Source organism: Myiozetetes cayanensis, unplaced genomic scaffold, assembly GCF_022539395.1.
Source record: "Myiozetetes cayanensis isolate MyiCay16 unplaced genomic scaffold, myiCay2020 scf20-37, whole genome shotgun sequence".
Classification (NCBI taxonomy): domain Eukaryota; kingdom Metazoa; phylum Chordata; class Aves; order Passeriformes; family Tyrannidae; genus Myiozetetes; species Myiozetetes cayanensis.
In genome coordinates this window covers 14,488,759-14,513,880 of record NW_026087412.1, presented here as the reverse complement: position 1 = coordinate 14,513,880, position 25,122 = coordinate 14,488,759, and the positions used below count along the sequence as shown (strand labels likewise).

The 25,122-nt window shown below is 47.0% G+C and overlaps 1 protein-coding gene across 2 annotated transcripts in view; it reads right to left on the bottom strand.

The window, feature by feature from the left end:
• The window catches only part of XPO6 (exportin 6), a 53,972-nt gene that overhangs the window by 13,874 nt on the left and 14,976 nt on the right, over positions 1–25,122 (bottom strand). Inside the window, exons 3-12 of one of the 2 annotated variants that reach the window (XM_050317631.1) lie at positions 23,465–23,577; positions 20,602–20,799; positions 17,900–18,059; positions 17,441–17,518; positions 11,464–11,917; positions 8,209–8,335; positions 7,050–7,159; positions 4,125–4,233; positions 3,287–3,376; positions 1,200–1,269 (exon numbers count right to left, since the gene is read on the bottom strand). In XM_050317631.1, the coding sequence (XP_050173588.1) occupies positions 1,200–1,269; positions 3,287–3,376; positions 4,125–4,233; positions 7,050–7,159; positions 8,209–8,335; positions 11,464–11,917; positions 17,441–17,518; positions 17,900–18,059; positions 20,602–20,799; positions 23,465–23,577 (1,509 nt within the window). Of the gene's footprint in view, positions 1–1,199; positions 1,270–3,286; positions 3,380–4,124; positions 4,234–7,049; positions 7,160–8,208; positions 8,336–11,463; positions 11,918–17,440; positions 17,519–17,899; positions 18,060–20,601; positions 20,800–23,464; positions 23,578–25,122 lie in introns of both variants that reach the window. The other variant, XM_050317630.1, reaches the window with a different exon arrangement.

Below are 25,122 nucleotides of genomic sequence, written 5' to 3'. Positions count from 1 at the left end.
TGCTTACTGCTCTTTGGGACAGGACGCTACAGGAAATGAGAAGTTTATTCTAATTAGATTACAATCATTCTTCTTAAATTAGCTTGGCAGCAGGTCACAGTTCAGATGGCAGCACTGTCCTTGGGACCCTGCAGTCCAACCGGGAAAGACGATTCCAGCTGCTCTGAACAACACTTCAAATTCCTCTTAAAGGCTGATAGAGATGTTCCAAACTATTTCAGCCTTTTATACCTTTATTTTCTTCTATATGATATTAATACCTACAGAACAGGAGCCTTTTTGGTTATCTGCTGCCACCAGAAGTGATCCCAGCCGTTCCCTCTGCTGGCTACACTTCCAGTGATCCAGCAGCACATTTGGAACAGTGAATTTGCTTCTGATGTGAAATGTGTTATGTACTTTTATATTTCTCAGATACAAGAAACAACTTAATAACTAGAACTGCCAGTCTTATTGCCCACACAGTCCTCCTGCTGCTCAGGTGTGGATATCTGGGCTCAAACACTCCAGAACTTTCACTAAAAAAACAAGTATGTTCTGTAACACCACCTTTGAAAGAAAATCAGCTTTTCTTTCCACTTATTGTATTTTATCTCAGATTAAGCTTTCAGCAACAACCTCTCAATTTTGTGCCATCAACACCAAGGACTGTCTGGACACAATCCCGTCCCAGGTTCTCTGGGATGACCCTGTTTGAGCAGGGAGGTTGGACCAGGTGACCCACTGTGGTCCCTTCCAGCCTGACCCATTCTGGGATTCTGTTCTACAATCCAGGGCTGTGAATCCACACCTGCATCTGAGCTGCTGCTTCTGAGATGTGACAGATTCCTTTACTGCTCACACCAGAAAATTTCAATATGACTTTAAGCTACCTTAATATCCCCCATGCAGATCTCACTACTCTTGCTTTCCTTATTTCTCAGGAAGCAGCTGTAGTATTTGATGGTGCACACTTGCTCTTAACACACCTGCTATCTTCATTTCAAGTACTAGAACAAGGAAAGAGCCATACCAAATAAAAGGAAACCACATTATTAGATTTTTGTCTGCTGCTGGAGTTTAACTGCTGAGCCATTACACACCACACGTGTTCAGATCCTCAAGGAAACACGGAAGAAGAAACACCAAAGGAGGTCTGGAGAGTTCCTGCAATCATCAGTCAAAGAATGAAGATCAGAGTATTGCACAGGGATTATTACCTGTCCCTGAAGTGACCACAAACTGCTGGAGCCCCAGATACACTTCCAAGTTATCCTGCAGAACCGGAAACTACAAGAGATGAGAAAAAAAAAAAGTGATTTTGGGGCCTGGCAGACAGTTCACACCCAACTACTGATTACTCTGTCAGAGCAGAGTTTTCTGATTTCTCCCTAGAGCCTTCACACAGACATTAGGAGGAAGGGTAGGTTGCTGGGGCTCTGGGTTGATCCTGCATCCCACAGCTTCCCAGGTCTTGGCAGCTGTCAGGAGAACAAAGATCACCACCCTGAAGGCACTTCTCTGTGGCACCTCTCCTTTTCCACAAACACCAGCCATCAGCCTTCCAAGATGAGGGTCTGACAAGTGGGAGTAAGGGCACAGCATGTCATCACTAGGAATGCACAGCTGGATGTACAACCCAGCCCAAAGAGAGCAGAGGAATGGCAGAGTCTGTAGTGTGGTCAGTCTGTGCTGAATCCACTGCTCCTGGATGTATCAGCTCCTCAGAATGAAGCTCCCAAAATATCATGCCACCAGAAAGCTGAGTTCAGTGCCTCTAACAGAGCAGGGAAAGGAAGCAGTGCATCACTCTGCCAGCAAGCTGCAGGCTGCATCAGCTGAACCTCCCTGGGGAAAACAGCCAAGGGAGCAAACAGCACAGTTCTGGTGCACCCTGGTGTGGGAACAGTGTGAGCCCAACTCCATCACTCAGGAGTGACAGCAGACAGGCCAGGTCCTGGTGATACTTCAGGATATTTTTCAGCCCTTTCAGTCTGGCTCTATTTAATTTCTAGAGCCAAAAGTCACCACACTCGAGGTAGTTGGTTTTATGGTTCACTCCATCAGCAGAAGGAGCTGCAGCCCTTCCTTGCCCAGTGTGGGACAGAGTAATGGCAACTTGCTGTCCACTGGTTTAATCATTTGCTACTGATGGACTGCATCCCACAGCCCTGTAGACACTGTGAAAGCACTGGCACCTGCTTGAGAACCTCCCACATCACCCAGTACAACAAGAATGAACAATGCAGGGCTCAGGAAAGCTCTCCCTGCCCAGTTTCCAACATGCTGTGCCTAATTAACAGTGGAGTGTCTTTGCATTACTGCTCAAGGGGAACTATTTAAAAAACCAGAGTATTTTCCTCATGTGAATGTGTTACTCCAAGGAAGCCACATATGCTCTCCTCCATCTGACCCATATGTTCCCTCACTCTGTTTGTGCCTCCTGCTGCTCACACTGTGCCACCACCCTGCACAGCAGTTTCTACTTTTGCCCACTACTTCAGAGCTTCCAGTGTTTAGTTTCTTAAATAAAAATATCAACTAAAAAGGCACTTCAGGTCAGGCATCTTCTGCCTCTGCAGCAGCTCAGTTTTCTCTGCTTCTTGGGAACACAGTTCAGAGGTCAAGGTGTGTGGTGTCCCCAGCAGAATTAATACACTTGACCTGAGATCCCACTGCTGTTCCTCCTCCCCTTCTCCTCACCCAGCAAAAGCGCAGTGACTACTCTGAATTTTGGACTACATTTACAGCCTCAAGATCTCCTCCTGGAAAACTGTTGTGACGCCCCAAACCCAGACAACTTTTACACCACCAAGGTTAGTGATAGCAGCACTGGCTGGAGAGCAGCACTTATCCAAGTTTACAAGATCTAATTCCCAATTGTCCCAGGCACTCTCTTCAGCGTTTATATCCAGCCTTTCATTTAAACAAAGATTCCACTCTTCTTCAAGCCCTGATAATGACACTCATCTGCCCAATTCACAGGCTGCCTCCAAGATAAAGGCCAAGATAAACAGCGGGGAGGGGCTGCTGCCAAATGTCTGCACTTTGAGAGATGGGACTTTCTAAAGAGCTCAGTGTCCAGCAAGCTGGACTCAGACAGACACTGGGGCACTCTCTTCAAAACACACCACGAAATCCAACGAAACTTTTTTTTTCCCCTTGCCAAGCTTTGCATCCAACCCCAAATTTCCCTACTTTTCTTGGCACCGAGGCATCTATCAAACAGCTTGGAACCAGCCCCAACAGCTGGTGTTCATTTCCCACAGCACTTCTGGCCTGGGTAACTGCTCAGATAAGTACTCACGAGTGTGGAGAAGGCGTGAGTTGGCAGGAGCTCCATGACTTTGGCCACCACCTCCAAGCTCTGGCGCAAGTACCGCTGCCACTCCGTCTGCTGCTGCGGGGAGAGGCACCAAGGTGAGGACAGCACTGCCAAGGGGAGAGCTCTGGGCACGCTGGGAGGTCCTAATGGATGCTTGGGATTAGAGAGCTCCTGGCCAGAGCCTGGCTTTTGGGGACACCCAGATACTGAAGGGATGATTCGAGACGTCTGATGGACAATAACTTGCCAAGCTGTGTTTTGGGCAGGTGTTTCCCTGGAGTGACAGGGCACAAGCTCTCACTCCCAGAGCACAGCCAACTGCTCAGATGACAAACATCTGTTCTGCAGCACAACCTGCCCTTCCAGGGCTCTGGCCTCATCCATTTGGCCACTCCACTTTTGCACTGATCAGCATTAAGATGATTCTTTACCAATACCAGCTTAGGAGAACTAAGCTTAAAGAAAAGCACCAGCAATATCTACAGGTTCGAGTTTTTGTCTCAGAGATATTTCATCATTTAATTTCCAAAGCAACCAGACATGGAACCTAATGTCTCTGACAATCAGAACATAAGGATTTGTACTGTCCCCCCATCAGAACCAAGTTAAAACCAAAGATTCCATCTTAGTGTGACTTTAAGCACATTTTTGTCAAAAGCATTTCAAGCTGTTTTCCCCCCTCAAACCCCACACACTGTGGAGAGGAGAAGCAGCTGTGTGGCTTTGCACTCCAAAGTACAAGGTCTGGGAAAGACATTCCAGGTGTTAGCAGTGCAAGAGTTAACACATGGACCTTCAGCTTAGTTGTTGTGCTCCTTACATCATCATCTAGTGTCTCGTCATCCAGCTCCTCCAGCTGTGCCTGGTTATACCTGAACTGGATTCGATTCAACACCTCTGTCAGCAACAGAACCAAGGCATCTTCGTACCTACAACCATGGAAGGACAGAGAAAGAGCTGAATAAAACCCCTGCAGCAAAAGAAATGCATTTAACAGAGGACAGTAACACCAGGCAGCTCCTGGGATTAAGGGTGTCAGGTCATTTCAGACCACAAGGAAAGAGCCTTGATAATATCTGATATCCCTCTGCCTCTGAAAGGGAAAGGAAGGATTCTTAGCAACAGAAGCAGCCCCAGATCTCAAAACAAGAAAAGTGGGAGCAGCTTGCCAGGAATAACAACAGATGTCCATGAACAGGAGGAACCAAGAGCCTGTTGTTGCCTGAGCTGCCCCTCGGCAGCCCCTGGGCACTGAGTGAGGAGCAGATGAACCAGGGCAGTTAATGCTGCCACCCCAAGGCTGTTTGTGCTGCTATTCCCCTTTCCCTACACTTCTGATGAAGGAATTCAGGCCCTTGTCCTCTGAAACAAAGCCAGCACTTTTCCTACTTTAGTACTGCACCATTTAAGGCACCTCTCACTGAAACCTCCCCTCGTGTCTGGGAGCCAGGAAGCTGGTACAGAGCACACGAGCCCCTCCTTCTCACAGAAATAATGCCAAGCTGCAAAATCAGCACAGAGCCACCTAAGCATGCAACAACTCCTGGTGCCACAACACCCAAGTCTGGGATTTCAAGGGGGGTTGGTTTGATTTTTGTTTTAAAAAACTCCTTTCTCAAAGCAGCTGGGGTCTGATAAAAAAGCCCTACTCTTTTCTAGGGTAAATCAGGTGGGAAAATTAGGCACAGACTAAGAGAGATTCGGAGCATGATGCAACCCAAGTGTCAGCCCTGTCAGCTGTGTCACCAGCCAGGCAGCTGAAAGCTCTGAGCAAGGTGTTGTAAGCCTGGATTTGGCAGCTTCTCCGGGAGTAAAGGCCGTGGCGTGTACAAAATGCAAAGTTTCTAAACCACAGAACAGGAAATTTCATCTGTGCCCCTGTGGTGTAACCACTTCCAGACTGCCAAGCTCAGCCTTCACACGGCTCAGGGCGTGCAAGAGGCTGGAGCTGCCACTGAGGGCAGGCAGCTCTGGCAAACAGCACCAGCTCCAACCACTTACAAGGCTTTTTTATTAATTTTGTACTCTCACCTATCCCCTGGAGACTCTATTTGTTACAATTTTCTCCTTAACAATCCGTTTGATAGGAGGACAATGTGCATTACACGTGGGTGAAGAGGAGCAGAACACCAGGGCTGGGAGCAGCAAATTAGGAACAAATCGTGAAGCTCCAACACAAATATCTACTTCTCAAGAAATTAAACCCCCACGCTCCCCATGCTGAAAGGAAGTGCTGCCTGGTGTAAGGGAGTTCCACATTTCTTTGTGGTTATGGTGCCAGGCTCTCCTTCAAAAACCAACTGCTTCTATTTAGTGTGCTCAGCTAAGCTTCCTCCTGCACTTGGTGGAACACAATGTGGCACAAGCCACGGTGCTTTTAAACCTCAAAACCCTGAACAAGACATCAGATTTTTCAAGTGACAGCTAAGAAACTTTCATCAAAAGAGAGCCCCCCAAATTTCAGGATCAGCATCCACACAGGAAGAGGTGCCAACCAGTGTTGTAATTAATACACACAACAAGCACTGGGGGTAGCAAGTTGAACTTGCAGCTCCCAAACACATCGGTATTTCACAGGAACACATTCTCTGTCTAGATAGGAATTTAAAAATCCTAATTAAATAAAAAAAATTCTAATTAATTAAATAGTTATAAGAGCTGTGTGAACGCTCTAAGTACTCAGTAACTCACTGAACACTCAGTAGGTGACTTACTCTGTGGTCTCCTTCTCTAATGTGTGCTAAAATGTGCTCCAGATCTATTTTAGACCACAAAGGTTCCTTCCTCTGGCTGCAAGGTTCACACACAGCATACATGAGTGACAGTTTCTCTACCCAAACTTGCCTGGTTTGAATTCTCTGAATGAGTGAGAAACACTGAGGTTCACACTTTTTATACTTGACCATTTTAGAAACAGAAAGGACTCAACCACAATAGCTTGTTCCTCACAGCCCTTGCATGGTGACCATGAAGTCTCTTTGCTGCTGGATTTTTTTGGGGAAGCAAAGGGGATCCAGATGAGAGGTTTGGGCACTTGCTATCATTTCTCACTCCCCCCAGTTCTTCTATCACAGAATCACAGAATGGCTTGAATTGGAAGGGACAATAAAGACCATCTTGTTCCATGCCCCTGCCATGGGCAGGGACACCTTCCACCAGGAGGTTTTATCTCCTAATCCCAATTCTTCAGGCACTGCCTCCTCTATCCAAGCCTCTCATTTGTTTTGTTCTAAACTTTGATGATTACAGCCAGAATTTTAGAATGTATTTATGCAGTTTATTCCCATTAGCTGCCCACATGTCTGGAGCTCAGTGTTTCCTTTCTTGGGATGAACGACTGAGAAAATATTCAGCCAACCCATACCTGGAATGGCTTCATTTCTCCTCTTCCATTTGGATTTGGGCTTCTGAAACAGAACTCCCAGAACACAAGACAAGTGCCAGCTTGGCCACAGAGCTGAATGAACATTTCTTGCCACTAATTTTTGACAAATTTCACAGATATTTGAAATCCTTCCCTGTGAGGGTGGGGAGGCCCTGGCACAGGTTGCCCAGAGAAGCTGTGGCTGCCCCATCCCTGGAAGTGTTCAAGGCCAGGTTGGACGGGGCTTGGAGCAACCTGGGCTGGTGGAAGGTGTCCCTGCCCATGGCAGGGGGTAGAATGGGATGAGCTTTAAGGTCTCTTCCAAGCCAACCCATTCCATGATTCCATGCTGTCACATCCCAGCCGCTGCCGAGCTCTCACCTGTTGAGCACTGCGTCTTTGTCTGCCAGGCGACTTTTAATCTTGCTTGTCAGGTAGTCCAAGAAGAGTGTCCAGATGTCCAAGCAAGAAAAGTAACCTTCATGTGTAGGCTGAAAGACACCACAATTCACAATGAATATCATGAGCTACTGCAGGATTGATTTCATACAATGAAAACAGGAGTTAACGTGTACTTCAAACCACGAGAGGATCTTCTTGCTTTACTGACACGTTTCTAGGATATCATTGGAGAGATTTAGAGCTGCCAAAAGATAACCAAGAGCTTTTGTACAAGGGTAGGAATCCAGGAATTACAAGGCTGGGCTCAGAATTAACCCATCTCATGGCTTGCAGCATCACCTTCTGGCATTTCAGTGCTTCAAGAGAGCTGAAGAGGGACTCTGGATAAGGCATGGAGGGACAGGACAAGGAGCAATGGCTTCCCACTGCCAGAGGGCAGGATTAGATGGGATATTGGGAAGAAATTCTTGCTTGTGAGGGTGTGCAGGCCCTGGCACAGGTTGTCCAGAGAAGCTGTGGCTGCCCCTGGATCCATGGAAGTGTCCAAGGCCAGGTTGGATGGGGCTTGGAGCAACCTGGGCTGGTGGAAGGTGTCCCTGCCCATGGCAGAGGAATGGGATGGGTTGAACTTTAAGGTCCCTTTTAACCCAACCATTCCATGATTCTGTGATTTTATAAAGCTGTTTCCTTGTCATTATTCTTGTGTGTGGGTATATGGGGCTGAGCTGCACTGTGACAGCTCCTACAGGAAGGTAACATGGACCAAAAGCCAAAGGGTTTGGTTTCTTTAATATTTAAAGTTACAAAGAAAGCCACAGATTCAGGACAAAGAACAGCATCCCCAAACACAACCAAGAAAAGTTAGAGAGACTTTTCCAAACAGCATTGTCCATTCCAAGGACTAAAAAAAAAATTAAAGCAGAAGCAGTTACACATCAGACAAGTTGTTCTTGCAGGGTAACTACATGTGACCTCTGTTTCCAGCTAAATCCAAGAGCACGTAAAGCCATTTCCAAGTCCCCAGTACCAGTTAAGTGCCAGTAAGACAAGGAAATTGCTTTTAACTGGGGCAAACAAGCTGGCCCTGCTGAGCAGGACGATAGAACAGACTGGGGAAAATGTTGGTGTAAGGCTTTACCTGATGGAAAGTGTATTTGAACAGCAGTGCCAGGAATTCAACCACCGGGAACTGGGAGTAGGATTCGATCCTCCGTAGGTGGACGCTCACAAACAGACGGAGGAAATCTGTGAACTTCTCGATGTAGCTGCAAAGAGAAGAGAGAACTGAGAAAACAGGGAGGTGCCACCACAAGGAAAAGCAATTTCATTGAAACAGCGATAAAAGTCACCCAAAATCTTTTCACTAAGAAGAAAGCTACAATTAACAGCCAGCAGAACAAGTGAAATATAAAGCCCTGCAACAATTACCTACAGGACGGGCAACCCTTCGTTCCTTTAACACCTGAAACAGCAGAAAAGACAGTCCTGTCAAAAGCAACTTTAATATCCAGATAAACATCCTCGAGTTCAACCAGGCCTGCAAATGAGCACAATCTCCCCACCCTAGAGAAGCAATTTAATAGCAAAGGTTGTCTTGCTGAGGGAGAGAGGATAAGTGAGATGAACTGTCCTGCTGAGGAATTCAGCAGGAAGTTAGTGCAGGATTAGCAATACCAGTGTTACATTTACACGAGGGGAAGAGTTGGGAGCTGGAAAGGACAGTTCCTTCAGCAGTGCAGCTACTCCAGACTTTCTGAGGTGAGTCCAGGTTTGGGACTGATTTGGGCTATAGAGAAATGTTCTTCCAGAGCATGGAATTATTCAATGGATGGATGAACTGCACATCCCAAAAGAAACCTGCCCCCAAAACTCCAGGGAGTGCAGCAAGAGCACGACCCCAGTGAAGGCACAGGAAGGTTCCTGAGGGGAAAAACAGCAAAGCCCACAATGAGGTGAGCTTTTACTGGGGAGAAAGAACACACCCTGCCCAACATGAGCCTCATCAAGGTTAAAAATCATCTTCAAATCCATCTATACAGAACAAGTTTAATACTCCATTGCAGCATCACACACAGAGTGAGATCTCCAGCACCCAATGGTAAGTCCATCCTTCCCACTGCAAGAGCACTTCAGGCTTTTCTTTTAAACAGAAGTTGGGCTTGGCAGAGTTTCAGACATGCACAAACAGCCTGGTTTTACTGTATTGCCCTGCTCTTCCCTTCTGCAAACTCTTTGGGGGTTTTCCTGGGGGGGAATCCCCTCTCTTTCTAACAAAAACTCCCTCAAGAGACAGAAGCATTTCCAGCTAAGGCAGAGCTGCAGCACTGGGGGTTGTTCTAAGCCTACAGAACCACACACTACTTTGAATATGCAAAAAAGATTAAGTTCCCTTTTTATTTGGCACTGCCTACTTGACAAGAAATCACTGAACATACCTGATCACAGATCAAACACTTCAAAAGCAAAGTCAGTAAAAAGAAATAGAGTTCAAACCCAAACACATCCTTCATACTTTCATTTTCTAAACATGCTGTGACCCAAGACCAGTGAAATTCCTCCTTGCCAGCACTAAAGCCCCTTCTCCAACCACCAAGCCATCGCTTGAATCCTTAAGAGCCGCTTCCCATATTTTGGGATCTTCAAAGCCAAACACAAACAAAGCAAAAGGCAGTGTAAACTTACTCTTTTCTGGACTGCTCTGGCAGTTCCAAAGTGCTCAGACCACACTGCTCCTTTAACAGAACAAAAATAACCAGCACCACGAGGGGAAGGGACCCAGGGCCTGCAGGTTCTGAGGACACCCATCTACTGAAGGTGGTCTCTTCAGTGCCAGTTTTGTTCAGGATTTTGTTAGTCCAAGCCAAAATGATATTTTCATGCAGTAAGTTTAGTTTTGGACATTAAAAGTACAGCTATGTCACTTAAGGGTCAAAAGGAAAACCCTCACATCCTTTTGCACAGAGAGGACAAGGAGAAAAGAAAGCTCCTCCAGAAGCCAGCTGGATTTTGCCAGCTACCAGAACATCTTAGTTCCATCCCTATTTCAGACTTTGGCAATGATTAAACAGTTACTGACACCACCAGTCCCTGGGGATAACATGCCTAAGAAGCAGAACGTGGCAACACCATCTCTGCCAAGGCCAACACAGCCACAGAGCTTACACTGAAACTGGCCCCAAAGGCTGCTTGAGATTCTCCACAGAAGAAAGAAACACAGTTAAATATGGGATTGGGAGTTTCCAGGAAAGTTTTTCTGAAGTCCAAATCCTGGATTCTGTGCATGTATCTCATACACAAAAGGTGGTACATTCCTACACATGTCATTTCTAGGAAGTGAGTGACACTGAAGTCAGAGCAAGTTACTACAAAAATGAGCAAGTAGAACTCCCTGTTAATCCAGATTTGCCATCCTAAAGTTATTTGTGTGTCTGAAGATACAGAAAAAGATTTTTAGGGAAGAAACACTCAAGTCCTCTCTGAGTACAGACCCACAGCTTTGTCTAAATGGTTTTTTCCTTGTGTGGAAATTTATTTCCCCCTCCACATACCCACGGTAAGATACTCAGCACATTCACACAGTCACAACCTCTTTGCCAACGTCAGCACCAGCCTTCCCTGGCAGCAGCACCAAATCACCACCTCTTCCACCACCCTGCCAACACCAGGGCTCAGCCACTCGGCACAACAGCAACACAATCTCACCTTCTCTCCTACAAGTAGGAATATTGGATACAAAAGAGTGGAGCTGTTCCAGGGAACAAAAGATGGCAGTAACTCTCTGCAAAATGAGGATATGCAGCCTTTCAAAGTGCTGCTGCTTCCCTGCTGCCTTCAGCCAAGCATGTGGACAAACTCAGTGGTGGAGCCGCTGAACAGAGCTCCCCAAGCTGTATTTTGGTTTAAAAGAAGTATAAAAATAAAAAAAGAATCAAAAATGGCCATGGCTCAGTGAAGGACAGGAAACTACTACCATTTTCTTTCAAGTCATGACTGGCAGAATGTATCCCCACTGTGTGCTTGAGTTTGGGCAGAGAAGGAAGGCAGACACGGAGCAGGAGAGCGGACACTGCAGTGCCTTTACCTCACTGAGCCTCTTCTGAGATGTTACAAAAGGTTCAGCTCTCGTGCCACCTCAGACCTGCAAACAGCAACGAATGGGGGGGCAGGGGAGGAAGAGGACAGGACAGAACACAAACCTGTGCCACCACGATCCCTCAGCAAACTCAGCCCCTTACCAAACCTTACCTGTGGGCACCCACCTCTCTGCCTGGCTCCCCTAGCACAGTGCCCTGAAAAAAAGGCCATCAGACACACCATGCATGACCACCAAATAATCCAGACAGTCCTTCAGAAAGCACGAGGCCCTGGCACTGAGCTGCTTGGCTGCCCTCACCTCTCATCCAGCTCCTCCAGCCGGCTCTTCACCGTGTGCGCGTTGTTCTCCTTGGTGATCTTCTGCAGGAGGTAGAAAGTCTGCTGGAACATCCGCAGCAAATACTCCTCGAACTCCATAGGCACGCAGTTCTTGGACATGAGTTCGTTGATGCAGGACATGGCCAGGACCCCGAGCCGGCCCCGCTCCTGCCCCAGCACCGAGTTGTGGCTGCTGCCGTTGACCGAAGGCATCTTCCGCGCGCGGGTGTCGCAGCCGAACCGGGCGAAGTGGAAGATGGTGGTGAGGAGGGAGGGGGTGATGCTCGTGGACAGAGGGATCCAGCTGAAGAGGTGTGCCAGGCACTCCAGTGCCAGGGAACAGATATATTCACTGTCTGTGTCAAGGATGGGGATTGGCTGGTTCAGGAGTTTGGCCGCGCTGGGACTCTGTAACAGGCTGCTCAACAGGTCACCTGGGGGACAGACACACGGAAATCAGGGCACGGGCACTCACACTGCCAGTCCAGGCTGTCACAACCAACCAGGGAATAAACTCTCCAATCACTTTGCTGGGTTACAAAGCCACCATTACTTTACTCAGTGCTGGGAGCACGGGGATAGCTCCACAAACTTGCACAGCCAGTAACCAAACAGACCAGATTACAGTGATGAAACCTACACATGTTACACTTCTCTTACGTATTCATCTTATTCCTGAATACATGCACATATGCTAATTATCTCTGTGGACTTATTTGGGTATGAGTAAGGGTCTTTTGAGGGTCTTTGGGGGTGGTTTAGGAACATCCCATTCACCAGATCTCCCTTTGATGGTTACGGATCTTCTAAAGAAGATCCTTGAGAGTATCTCAAGTATGAGGTCAGGTCATGATGTACTTCTCTTATCATTCTTTGCTCTGACACACAATCCTCGTTCTCCAAACTGAGACATCTGCTAGTACACACTAATCACTGATTTAGGGATCAAACCCTATTGTGCTAAAGTTAAAAGAATTTTCCAGAACCTTCCCCCCCCCCTCCCTGCTGAATAGACTACTTTTTAAAGAAACATAACTTGTTTGGGAACACAACTGGAAAGCAAAACCCACCAGAGCATCTGGTTGTCCTGTGCAGGGCCAGGAGCTGGACTTTGATGATCCTTGTGGAATCCCTTCCAACTCAGGACATTCCATGAGTCAGCAAGTCCAAAAGACTTGCTCTGAGATGAACTGGTGATTTCTGTATTCAGGAATTACTTCACACAACCCTTCTGGCCTCACTAGGAAGGACACTCACACAGTATTTTGGAAAATAGCAATGGCATGGGGTGTATTTTAAACATTTACTGTAAAATTCTCCCCCCTCACAAGGTTGAGCATCCCTGGTGTAAGCTTGGCACAAGTTCTCTGGCACATCCACATGTGAACCTTGGCAGAGAGGCTCCTGCTTCCCTGTGACACTCGTGGGTGATGTAAAGGCAGATGTTCTGATGTCAGACCAAAAAGCACCTTGTCCCAGTGACCAAAATCCCCAGCGTGCACAGATCACATTCCCCAGCCTCCAACCACCCCGTGACAAAGGCTTCCCAAGAAGAGAAAATTGGGAAAAATCCTACACAGCCTCAGGATTTGCCTTCCATGACTTCTTCCACTCTCCAACTGGAGCCACATAAATTGAATATTTGCAATATCCTGTGACAGTTCCACAGCTTCGCTACAAAGCTGGTTTGTTTGGGGTATGTCAGTGCTAGTTTCACTTTCAACCTCCTGTACCCAAACAGGAACAGAAATAACCTCTGTACTCATCTTCTACATGTCCCTCTGCAGGTTCCTACTGCAGTTCCTCACTCTCAACTGGACAGAATGAAGGTTCTACTTCTGCTGTTACTCCCAGGGCAGCCACTCAAACCCCTCAGTCATCTCTACCATCCTCCTGCTGAAGCTTTCATTGCTATCTGCACCTACTGATACAGGAAGAGCAGAACTGCAGCCACTGCTCGAGGTGCAGCCTTAATTCCACAGAGAACCACAGCAGGTACCTAATTTTGGCTGCTACTGATGTGAATTTTCTGTAGAATGATCTGGTGTGATGCTCAGGAGTTAAATCTGAATGCTCCAGGGTGAACTCCCCCCTCACAGCAAGAGGGCACCATTTCCACTCACCTTTCATCTCCCTCCTCTAACCAATTCATCAGCAATCCAGAGACTCCCTTCTCCCTGATGGCCTTTGCTTTCTCTAAAGCTTTTAATGGGAATCCTTGTTGAAAATTCCACGGAATCCAAGGGACACCACCAGCCAGGCTGCCCTTCCCACAGATGCTGCCCATAATCTCCAAGCTTCCACCTGCTGCAAACTCACCTTTCCTCAGGCTGTTCAACACAGTTCTCTTCCTTAACTACAATCTCTTTAAAAACCTGGCACTTGCTATGCTACAGAATTTGAAGTTCTCAGAAAATGTGATTCTTTCATGAAAGTGAAATGACCCAACAAAGAGAAGTACAGAAATAACAGGTATGACTTACTGAGCTATTTCCAAAGTACCCAAGAGCCTGAATGATGAACAGACCCCTCCTAAGCCTCCATTTCTCACCAAGATTGATGTTGTACATCAATAAATTCATAACTCCCTGTCATACCTTACCTTTGCTTCCTTCTCCAGAAACTGAAGGCATCACATGGCTTCAGCTGAACGAGACAACCCTGCACTTTAATCTTTTCACTGAAGCAGCCCCATGGTGACATTCACAGCCCTGCAGATGCTGCAGGGCAGGAGCTGCTCACACCGTGCTTTTACAGACCTCATGGAGTCCAACGAGGCCAAGCACAGGTGCTGCACCTGGGCCAGGGCAATGCCAAGCACAAATCCAGGCTGGGGGGGAAGAATCGATGGGGAGCAGCCCTGGGAGAAGGATCTGGGGGTGTTGGTGGGTGAGGGGCTGGACATGCCCCAACCGTGTGCCCTGGGCTGATCCCACAGCAGGAGCAGCAGGGAGGGGGAGATTCTGTCCCTCTGCCCCCTCAGGTGAGACCCTCCTGCAGAGCTGCTCCAGATATGGGGAACCAACAGCACAAGGTCGTGGAGCTGCTGGAGAGAGTCCAGAGGAGGCCATGGAGATGCTCCAAGGGTGGAGCCCCTCTGCTCTGGAGCCAGGCTGGGAGAGCTGGGGGGTTCACCTGGAGAAGAGAAGGCTCCAGGGAGACCTGAGAGCCCCTGCCAGGGCCTAAAGGGGCTCCAGGAGAGCTGGAGAGGGACTGGGGACAAGGGATGGAGGGACAGGACAAGGGGCAATGGCTTCCCACTGCCAGAAGGATGGGATAGATGGGATATTGGGAAGGAATTCTCCCCTGTGAGGGTGATCAGGCCCTGGCACAGGTTGCCCAGAGAAGCTGTGGCTGCCCCATCCCTGGAAGTGTCCAAGGCCAGGTTGGACAGGGCTTGGAGCAACCTGGGATGGTGGAAGGTGTCCCTGCCCATGGCAGGGGGTGGAACAAGATGAGCTTTAAGGTCCCTTCCAACCCAAACCAGTCTGGGACTCTGTGATTGTTTAAAATGTCAAGCAAAGTCCACATAAATCAATAAGAATTAAAGATTCTCACCTTTTGATCCACTAACACCAGAAAAAAACTTGGTCCTTGTAACTCCCATCTTTGCACCCAGCTGAATTCCTGAAGCTCTGAGTTTAAAGGGATTTTAAGTGTCTTTGCAAACAGGCGACAAATTTAGAGGATCAGCTGCATTCAGGCTCAAGGAGAAAACTCTCAGGGCCTGGCTCTGCAGCACCAAACATTTCTGTTACTCATTTGTTTGCCACACGTCAGTGAATATGCCTAAGGAAGGGATTCATCACGAAATGTGCTATAAATCATGCAAAGACAACATGTGGAAGCTGAGATTATTGCTGAGTAAATGCTACACTGATGCAATAGCTCAAATGTTTTCCAGCGTGGGACATTATCAGAGTTCCTTTGCTTAAGTGATATGAGAAATGAGTCTTCGAGCACTATTTAAAACCTGGGCAACACCTGCAAGGGACCATTTCACTCTGCTTCCCTGTGCAAAAAAAAAAAAGCAAGGGAAGGTTTTCCAAGACCCTAAAGAGATTTGGGCTCTGATGGAAGATATTAAACATTGGTAGGGACCCTGGAGCTTATTTTGCCTCTTGGAACACCTCTAATTTCACCTGAATGGATAGAGAAAAGGGTGGTGGCCTCATCCCAGCAGTGAAAAAGTTCGAGATCACCAGTAAATGGGAGTATTTTAATGCAAGAATGGAGTCCTTCAGGGAACACAGAAAGTGGGCAAGTGGATGACTGAGGTCAAGGGAAGCACTTAGTGCTCCTTTTGGAAGTAGTGGAATCATCATCCCTGGAAGTGTTCAAAAGCCAAGTGGATGTGGCACTTGAGGACATGGTCTGTGGTGGCCTTGGCAGCGCTGGGTTAAAGACTGCACTCAATCTTAGGGGTCTTTTCCAATTTTAATGATTCCATGATTCTATGACTTTAAGAACTTGAAGGACCAACAGTTTTAGCATGGAGAGAGTGCTTAGGACACAGCACAGAAAAATAAACCAGAAAGTTTCAAAGGAACAAGCCTGCACAGGCAGGACCCAATGAAATGAAACCTGAACCTCTACAGGAACTGTCAGTGTGGTCCTGATTCTGAGCAATTATCTTGAAAACGCTCTGAGTAAAAAAGTTTGTTTGTTTTCCCTGAAAGGGGAGAAAGGAAAGGCCCAGGACAGAAATGCAGCCCGGTTTCAGTTTGAGAAATACGATCCCAAGTCACGAGGTGAACACACAGGTGGATAAAAGCTGCCTCAGCACAAGCCCCAGGGGACTGAGGGACATCCCAAACAGGCTTCCACGACAAGCAGCCCAGACTTTGTTCCACTTGTGCCCTCTCCCAGCACCACTTTCACTGTTGCCAAGTGATACTAGAAGCTTTGATCTTTTCTGTTAATATTTCTTGTTCAAACTCTTCCTACCTACAGCAAAATCCACTCCCCTCCCAAACCAGAGAAATATTTATTCCCATTACAGTTTATGTTTTGTACATAAACATAAAAGTGACTTAAGCTCTTCTACAGGAAAGAAGCACTTGAAATTTTGCTCAAACTTCAATGTGAAAGCTTGAATACCAACCAAAACTTTAACTGTCTAAATCTGGCCGGTGCAATCTGACCACAGGGGAGTGATCTGCAACTCCTAATTCACTGTTTAAGGTCTCACACACAAGTGAAATGTGTGCCAAGTATAAGGACACAAACATATGTTCTCCACTTCGAATGTAACTAAAAAATAGATATGTAAATGAGTTTAGATCAGATAAACACCCACACAAAAGTCTAACAGGAATAGGTAGAAAACAAACCTGCACAATAACTTGCTCTCTCCAACTCCCTGATGGGAGGGTGGAGCCAGGTGGGGGTCGGGCTCTGCTCCCAGGGAAAATGGGACAGGATGAGAGGAAACAGCCTCAGGTTGTGCCAGGGGAAGCTTAAATTGGGTATTGGGAAATGTCTTTTCTGAAAGGTGGTCAAGCACAGGCTTGCCCAGGGCTGTGGTGATGTCCCCATCCCTGGAGGGATTTAAAAGCCATGTGGATGTGGCACTTGGGGACGTGCTAGTGGTGGCCTTGGCAGTCCTCAGGAATGGCTGGACTTGATGATCTGAGAGGGCTTTTCCAACATTAATGCTTTCACAATTCCAACTCACTGCTATTGGAGCATTTCAGAAAGCTTTCTGCCCTCTGAGGACAACGAGCAGCTCTCTGTGCCCTGTTCTCTGAGGTGACATCTGCAGTGGGGCATCTCCTGCACTGGAAACTGCTTCTTCAGGTAAGGGGTTTTTTCTTTCCCATCAGGAATTTGGTGGCCTATGAGAAGCTCTAGGAAAGGGTTATCACAAGGCATTAGACAGTAAAGGAAGGAATCTGTGGGTGATATTGCAGGTTTAAGTACATGGAAATACCACCTTGGAGCTTAGTTTTCCTTACCACTTTCTCCTGAAGTCGGGGATGGTGGTGGAGTGGCAGCAGTGGCACTGTGCTTGTCCCAGATGCTCTCCAAAATACCTGGCCAAAGAGAGATTTTTTTTTTTCAGAACAGGCTGCTAAAGACAAACTGATAAAAACTGATCTAACAACCACGGCACAGAGGGCAAGAGAACTTCAGTGGAACACACCTTTAGTGCTGTGAGAAGTGTAAAAACACTCAATAATTTCTCTGGGCTCACTAAGAGAGGACAACCTCCATCCCTCTTCACAGACAGGACATATGGAGCTCTGACCTGCTCTGCTCCACAAGCTGTGTCATGTTAAACTGCCCCAAGTGCCTCAGGGTAGAGCTGAGTGTCCAAACTGCAGGAGGAGCCCACATGTTGCTTCCCACAGCTCCCCAGGGGTGCCAGCTCAGCAGCACCTTTGGGCTGGCCAGGCTGGGGCAGGAACTCGTACCTGTGAGGAGCCCAAGCACCGTCTGCACCTGGTCCAGGAGCAGCTTGCGCAGCTCCTCCTTCCGCGCCACGCTGAGATCCTCCCGCGGGCAGGCCAGCTCCTCCGACGTGGTTTTCAGCATGATCAGCCCCAGGGGGGTGGTCACAGGAGACTGGATTAACTGAGGGACACAGAGCACAACACGTGATGACAACACCCCGCTGACAGACGGCTCCACTCGCGGTTTACACGCGCGTCGAGGCCGGGGGAGTATCGGCCCCTGCAGTTTGCAGAGCTGCACGTTGAGGGGAGAGAACTGCAAATACTCCATTTCCCCAGGCAGCAATCTGTGATGTTGCAACAGTTCAAGCCCCATGGGAATCCTTGGGGTTTCAAGAGAGCTTTCACAATGCCATTGCACACATTCTGTGTCCCCGAGTGTTTACCAGCAACAGTTTGTTCCTTCTGCTGACATCATCACTTCTCAGAATCACCTCAGCACCAGCAGTGTCACCACAGAGCAGGGCTGTCACTGCAGCTCAGGAGCCTGCACCATCAGCCAGCAGCTCCCCACTACAAATACCAGCCCTCCCCACGCACCCCAAAAGCTGCAGCCAGGATCAGATGCCACCAGAACACAGCAGGGGGATCCGACCTCTCCTCACACCTGAACTGCACCTCAAACTGGGAATTGTATTTACTCTACAAAGAGTAACTTCCACCACATGCTGGAATTGGACTGGGAAAAAGGATGACTTTTGCCTTCGTTAGCCACTGATGAAAGACTCATTCAAATGGGGCCAAGTTTTATTTCCAGCTGAAGGACAGCTCTGCTCTTCACTGCTAACCTCAAACATCCAAAGTGATTTATGCACCACTCCCCCCTGGGAGGCAAAACTCCAAAGCCAATCACAGTTACTGCAACTAATCCTTGAAGTCATAATTGTGTCACACAGGCTGACTTTGGTGCCAGCCTCCCTGACCCACCAAAGCAGAGCCAGGCTGAGCCAACACTGCTTAGGAGACACAGTTTGGTGAAATACCTGGGCAGGAAAGAGCCCATCTAAAAGCTCTTCATCCAGAGGTACCTGAGCTTGGCTTTTGCCAAGGAAGGCCCACGGCACAGGAGCAGCCAGGTAGAGAACTAAATCAATCACACAACTTGTTGGGCAGCTGTGAAGAGGCTGAACATCATCTCTCTGAATAGTTTCTGACAAATCCCATAAGTTTTAGCAATACTAGGTCCTGGCACTGTTTAAAACAAATTTTAAACCCCTAAGGAAGTAGCACTTTCTATGTAGAATGACTGGATTTCCATAATGACAACAGAATAGTCCAATTTATTTTTCTTCTCCACTCCTGTAATGGTTCAGTAAAAGGTTTAGAGACTATTCAGAGTACTGAGATACAATTTAATGCTAAATAATCAAACAGTTGCTTCAAATGATCTCAGAAAAAAGTCTTGAAACAGGACTCATCTGCAATTCTAAAAGCAAGTCATGCTGCTCCTGTGCTCCTCTTCATTGTTTTCAGGCCTTGGAATTCACTATTAGTGCTTTTCTTCCACTTTCTCTGAGCATTTTTGGAATGTGTCTGCTACAGAAATTAATTTATGGGAACGTCTCCCTCCACAGCTGAGTTCACAAGGAGAGGCTTAGGGATAAACAGATTCCCAAAGTGAGCTCTGCAATCCCTTAAGGCCAGTGGGACTCAGGGAGCAATTCAGTTCAGATCCAGGTGAAATGACAGCCAAGACAGCAAGTGCAGACAGTCATCCTGAAATATTTAGCGTCAAATTGACTATTCAGGCAAAAATTGCAGCATGTTACACCACAGGAAGTGGTCTGAGAAGTGATTACACCAGTTAGTAACAAGTTCTGCAGACAAGTTAGTATTTTTTTTTAACTTTGCAACTAATGCTGAAGCCATCTGCCTTAACAAATAAACTCCTGGTACTCAAGGACCTGGATTTAAATCACTGCCTCGTGGCTTGACTGTGGGCTTTGCTGCATTCAAATCATGTCATTATGTCAGCAGAAAAAAACCAACATGCAGCACTTCAGTTTACACTCAGCCTTTTTAAGCTCATTAGGAAGAACTTTAAGGAACCTGGAGACAAAATACTCAAATCCAAAGAGGTTTGCACCAGCCTGGTCAGGCTCCAGCAGCAGTGAGCTCTTAACCTGGCTCAGGATTCCCTGGGAAGGTGCTGAATTACAACCACAATTCCAATTAATGGCACTGTCTCAGTCAGGATCCTCTGATTCATACTTCGAATCTTCCTGCAAGAACCTTCTTAAACACCTCACCAACATTCCCTTAGTGACTTCACAAAATGAGGTACCAAAGATTTTAGGGTATCTTTGACTGTTAGGTGAGAAATCTCCAAGAGCCATGTTGAGAAACTTCACCTTTGAAAATCACCCAGTGACACAGCCATAGTTTCACTGACTTTCTTCTTTAAAGAACAACCCACAACTCCTGTATTTTCAAGAACTTGCCCATAATATTTGAAATTCAAAGTGCAGTTTCTACTTACTCCGCTCACATAAGTATAAAGACACGTAACCCGTAGGAATTTAAAGGTTACCCCAAAACTAAAAAGCAAAAGGAATTTAAAAAGCAATTTGGCTTTTTCATGCAGTTATTTAATCTTCCTCAAGGGAAGCCACCACTCAAGGAAACAAACTGATGTTGGTTTGGTTGGTGGAGGGACTTCTTACCTGCAGGATGTTGGTGAAGAAGTCGTGGTAGAACATGGGCCAGTCCTGGCGGCCGATGTCCACGATGACTTTGCAGAGCTTGTTGCGGATGAAGTAAGGCAGGGTTTTGTGGTGGGCCAGCAGGAGCTTGGGCAGGCAGCTGCGGATCTCCATCTTGTCCTGAGATGGGACCCCCAGCCACATCTTATTGATCAGGTTCTGGAAAAGAACAGACCTCTCAGATGAGCTCATCTTAGACGTGCTTCACTGAGCTCAGACAGTGAGAGAACACGGACACGCAGAATCGAGGAGTGGTCTGGATGGGAAAGGACCTTAAAGCTCAGCTTGTTTCACCCCCTGCCATGGGCAGGGACACCTTCCACCAGCCCAGGTTGCTCCAAGCCCTGTCCTACATGGCCTTGGACACTTGCAGGGCTGTGGTAGCCACAGCTTCTCTGGGCAACCTGTGCCAGGGCCTCCCCACCCTCACATTCCTTCCCTCCTGGAGCCCCTTTAAGCCCTGGAAGGGGCTCTAAAGTCTCCCCAGAGCCTCCTCTTCTCCTGAGGCTGAATAACATCCTGCAGGGACAGAGCACTAGCATGTCATCAATTTAACTAGTTTTTGGTCAAGCAAAACTAACTTAGTTTTATAGCCATATAACTATTTCCACCACCTTTTAAGCCTGGACATCTAGATTTTCCCCTTTAAAGGGGAAAGCACAGCCTCACATGAAGCAGGAAAAGAAAAAGAGCGAAGCAAGTTCAGTTTTAGATGACTCTGATGCCACCTGGGTCTCCTGAAGCTGAGCTGGAAGGTCACTGAAGTGACTGCCTGGCAGTGACAGAGCACCACCTGAACAAAAAGCTTTTAGTCCACTTAAAGCCAGAAAAGTTCCAAAGGAAGGCACAGTTGCAGATTGCTCCCCTGCCACGCTATGATCCCATTTAGGGGCTCTGGAGCATTAGGAGCTGAGCCTCTTGGAATAACCTACAGAGAAGGCTTTTACTGAGGCAGATCCACAGTAGGGACGTTCTGTACAAAGGCACCACTTCACAGCAGAGAGGAACACGGGGATATTTATACATGAACTCCTCAATGAAGTTAGTTTGAGGGTTTTCTATTAGAGAAGGTCCAAAAGGATTGCTTAAGAACAACAATGACCCAAGCAATTGAGGGTTCCTCGCTGCAAGTCCAGCAGCAGAGTTTCAGAAGCCCCAGTAAAACTGGATGTTGCCTTAGCTTTAATATCTTTCAGTGATCACTGTGTTTTGTCCTACTCCTTCAACCTGACAATGGCAGCTTTCTCCACCTACAAATGTTTTGGAGAAAATGTTTTCTTTTCCAAAAGCAGGGGAGGGGGTGAAAATGGTTTCTCTGGAAGGGGTCCAGGAGGAGTTTTATTCCAGATCCACTGTTAACTTCCTAAACAGCCTAGAAAATAACAGCATCCTCAGGAAGTTTTGGGAATGATTCTTGTGTTTCCACACACCCTTTGACTGATTCAGCACTCCTGGACAGCTGGAGATGGATGAAGCTGCAGACTACGACTGACCATGCCTCTGAGGACCAGTTCAACGTGCAGCACTACAGTGCTCAACTTTGGAAATTCAAGCTCCTCCGTGGAGAGATCCTAATCCCTCAGCTGGGTTGTGGATTTCTGTCCCTCACTCTATATCTGGACAGTGGTTCCTTTATTCTGGGTACAATTAGTTTTTTCAGTACCACTTTCTTCTCCCCTTTCCAGGGAAGCAGAGACTCAGTAAACAAAATTCAATTATGAAGTTGAAGGGACATCCACACAGGATGGTCAGAGGGATCATTGGAGTCCAACTCCCAGCCCTACACTTGCTTTGCTCTTCATGAAAATCAGTTTAATTTTTGCAGGCTGCTGCTGTGGGACACCCATCCCAGAGCAGGGAACAATTCCCAGGCTATTTGTCTCCATCCCCCCTTTCTGAGGGGAAGGCAAATCAGATTGATTTTGCAGATCGAGTCCAGCCTCTCTATGCAATCCCTAATAAATAAAGTGAATATTTCAGTGAAGAAGTCAACAACAACACGGATCATTTGTCAAGCCAACACAACTTTAAGAGCAGAGTTGTTTGTTTTACCTAAAAAAGTGGCTCACCACAAAGGCTATAAGGAGCTGATTCAGGAGCTCAGCTCAGAGTGCCCACCCAGCAGGAACACAACAGAGGCCACAAACAGAGCAGGGTGAGGTGTGACATGGACCAAACCCCAGGATATCCTTAGGGAAAGTCACTTGAGAAATCAGCTGATACAACAGAGCTCTTCACAGAATATTTTTGTTTCTTCCAGTAGACACAGAGATCAATATTGAGGCTTTTAACCCTCATTTTGTTCTTTTTATAAATAGGTGAAGGGTGGGACGTGGCCACCTAAGAGAGACCTCACCTCTACAACCAGCACAAGTTTGCAGGATGTAGTTCAGGGCCATCAACCACAACAGTGAAACGTCAGAAAAATAAAAGCAACTTTTTCTTCCCTCTCAGCATTAAAGTCTGCAGGAGCTAGAGGCAGGTAATCACACACATATTTCTCATCATAAAAAGGGTATAAAAACAATAACACCCTTAAAAGCATCGTGCAGAAACTCAAGCAGCCTCTGAAACTGGAGGTAATTTGTACCCAGAGATGCCAGGAAATGAATCCTTCAATTTGTGTACGAAGATTCATCTTCCCCTACTCTTAGCCTGCCATTAAGCAACCTCTCTAGCAGAGAGCAATAATAGCATCCTTTATCTCCCTACTTACCAGGGCTGCTATTCTAGACAAACATTTCCCCCCCCCAAAAAAATCGATTGCCAGCTAAAACTGCACCAGGCAGAAGATGCACTGGGCAGGCAAGAGCTCAGATCTCACCTCAAACACAGTCAGACTGTACATCATCACATAGTCATTCCTCGTGCTGGACAGGAAGTACAGGCAGAATCTCCAGGCCCCAATCTGCTGGGCAAAGTTATTTAAAAGCTCCTCTGCAAAAAAACCCACCAAAATATAATTTTAAAATGTACTTTAGTTTTAATTTTACTTCAGTGTAAAACATTACATTAAAATTCCTAAGCTGTAAACAAATCCCTAACAGTGTGCAGGGATAGCACAGTAACACACTGAGCATGGAAGAGACTCCACGTTCAGGGAATGGTTCAAACAACCTGGAAGAAGGAAAAAAATATAATAAAATCACACTCTAAAGTATTAAAAGCAATCTAACAGGAGGTTTTAATGAAAACAAAACAGATGTGTCATTTTAGAAGCAGTTTTGACATAACTACTACAGCAGACTAAGAGTTGAATATTAATATTAACACAAATCACACAAAAATTGTATTATGAGCATTATTTTATCTGTAAAAGCCAAAACTTGTGATTTCAGGGCACCGTGAAAGAGTAGGAACACGTTAGGTCATACACAGTGTGCTAAAACCACCTCCTCTAAATGCAATTGCTTCAAGAGCTTTGTCGTGGGTCAGCGTTTCAAGAACCTCTGAACACTCAGGTAAGGATTTGGTCACTCACAGCCAGTGACAATGTGCCTAAAAGAAAAGCCACAAGGGCTGTTTTACAAGCTAAGCAAATTTAAAGCTTAACCAATTTGTTTCTTTCCTGCAATTTAAGCAGGAAAATGGGGGGTACACCTTTTCCACAGCAAATCTCCACCACAGGGAAAAACCACAACAAAACAAAAGCCTTGTTTATTTTTTAAAGGATTTCTGGGACAAGGATTTCATGCTGATCATACTTTTGGCACTGAAGCTAAGACAGCAGAAACAAAACAATCCCAGAATGGCCTGGGTTGGAAGGAACTTAAAGCTCACCTTGTTCCACCCCTGCCATGGGCAGGGACACCTTCCACCAGCCCAGGATGCTCCAAAAGCCCACTCCAACCTGGCCTTGGACACTTCCAGGGATCCAGGGGCAGCCACAGCTTCTCTGGGCAACCTGTGCCAGGGCCTGACCACCCTCACAGCCAACAATTCCTTCCCAATATCCCATCTAACCCTGCCCTCTGGCAGTGGGAAGCCATTCTCCCTGTCCTGTCCCTCCATCCTTGTCCCCAGTCCCTCTCCAGCTCTCCTGGAGCTCCTTCAGGCCCTGGCAGGGGCTCTCAGGTCTCCCTGGAGCCTTCTCTTCTCCAGGTGAACCCCCCCAGCTCTCCCAGCCTGGCTCCAGAGCAGAGGGGCTCCAGCCCTGGGAACATCTCCCAGAGAATAAATCCCTGAGAATAAAAGGAACGTGTCTCTTTCCAGCCACCAACCACTGACACCCAGAGCACCTGCAGGATCTCTGCTGCCTTTCAGGACATATTTAATAACACCAGCCAAAGTGAAACCTCGCTGTTTATTCCTGCTTGTCACTTCCCATTAACTGGGACAGCCCTCTGCTTTGCATTCCCAGTGCTGAAATCCACGCTCCATCTCTGTGCAGTGGTTTTCCAGGACACAGGATCCAACAACGTGCAGGTAGAGGAAAATGTCACTGATATATCATTCACAGGACCTGCCACGGGTCCTCTGAGA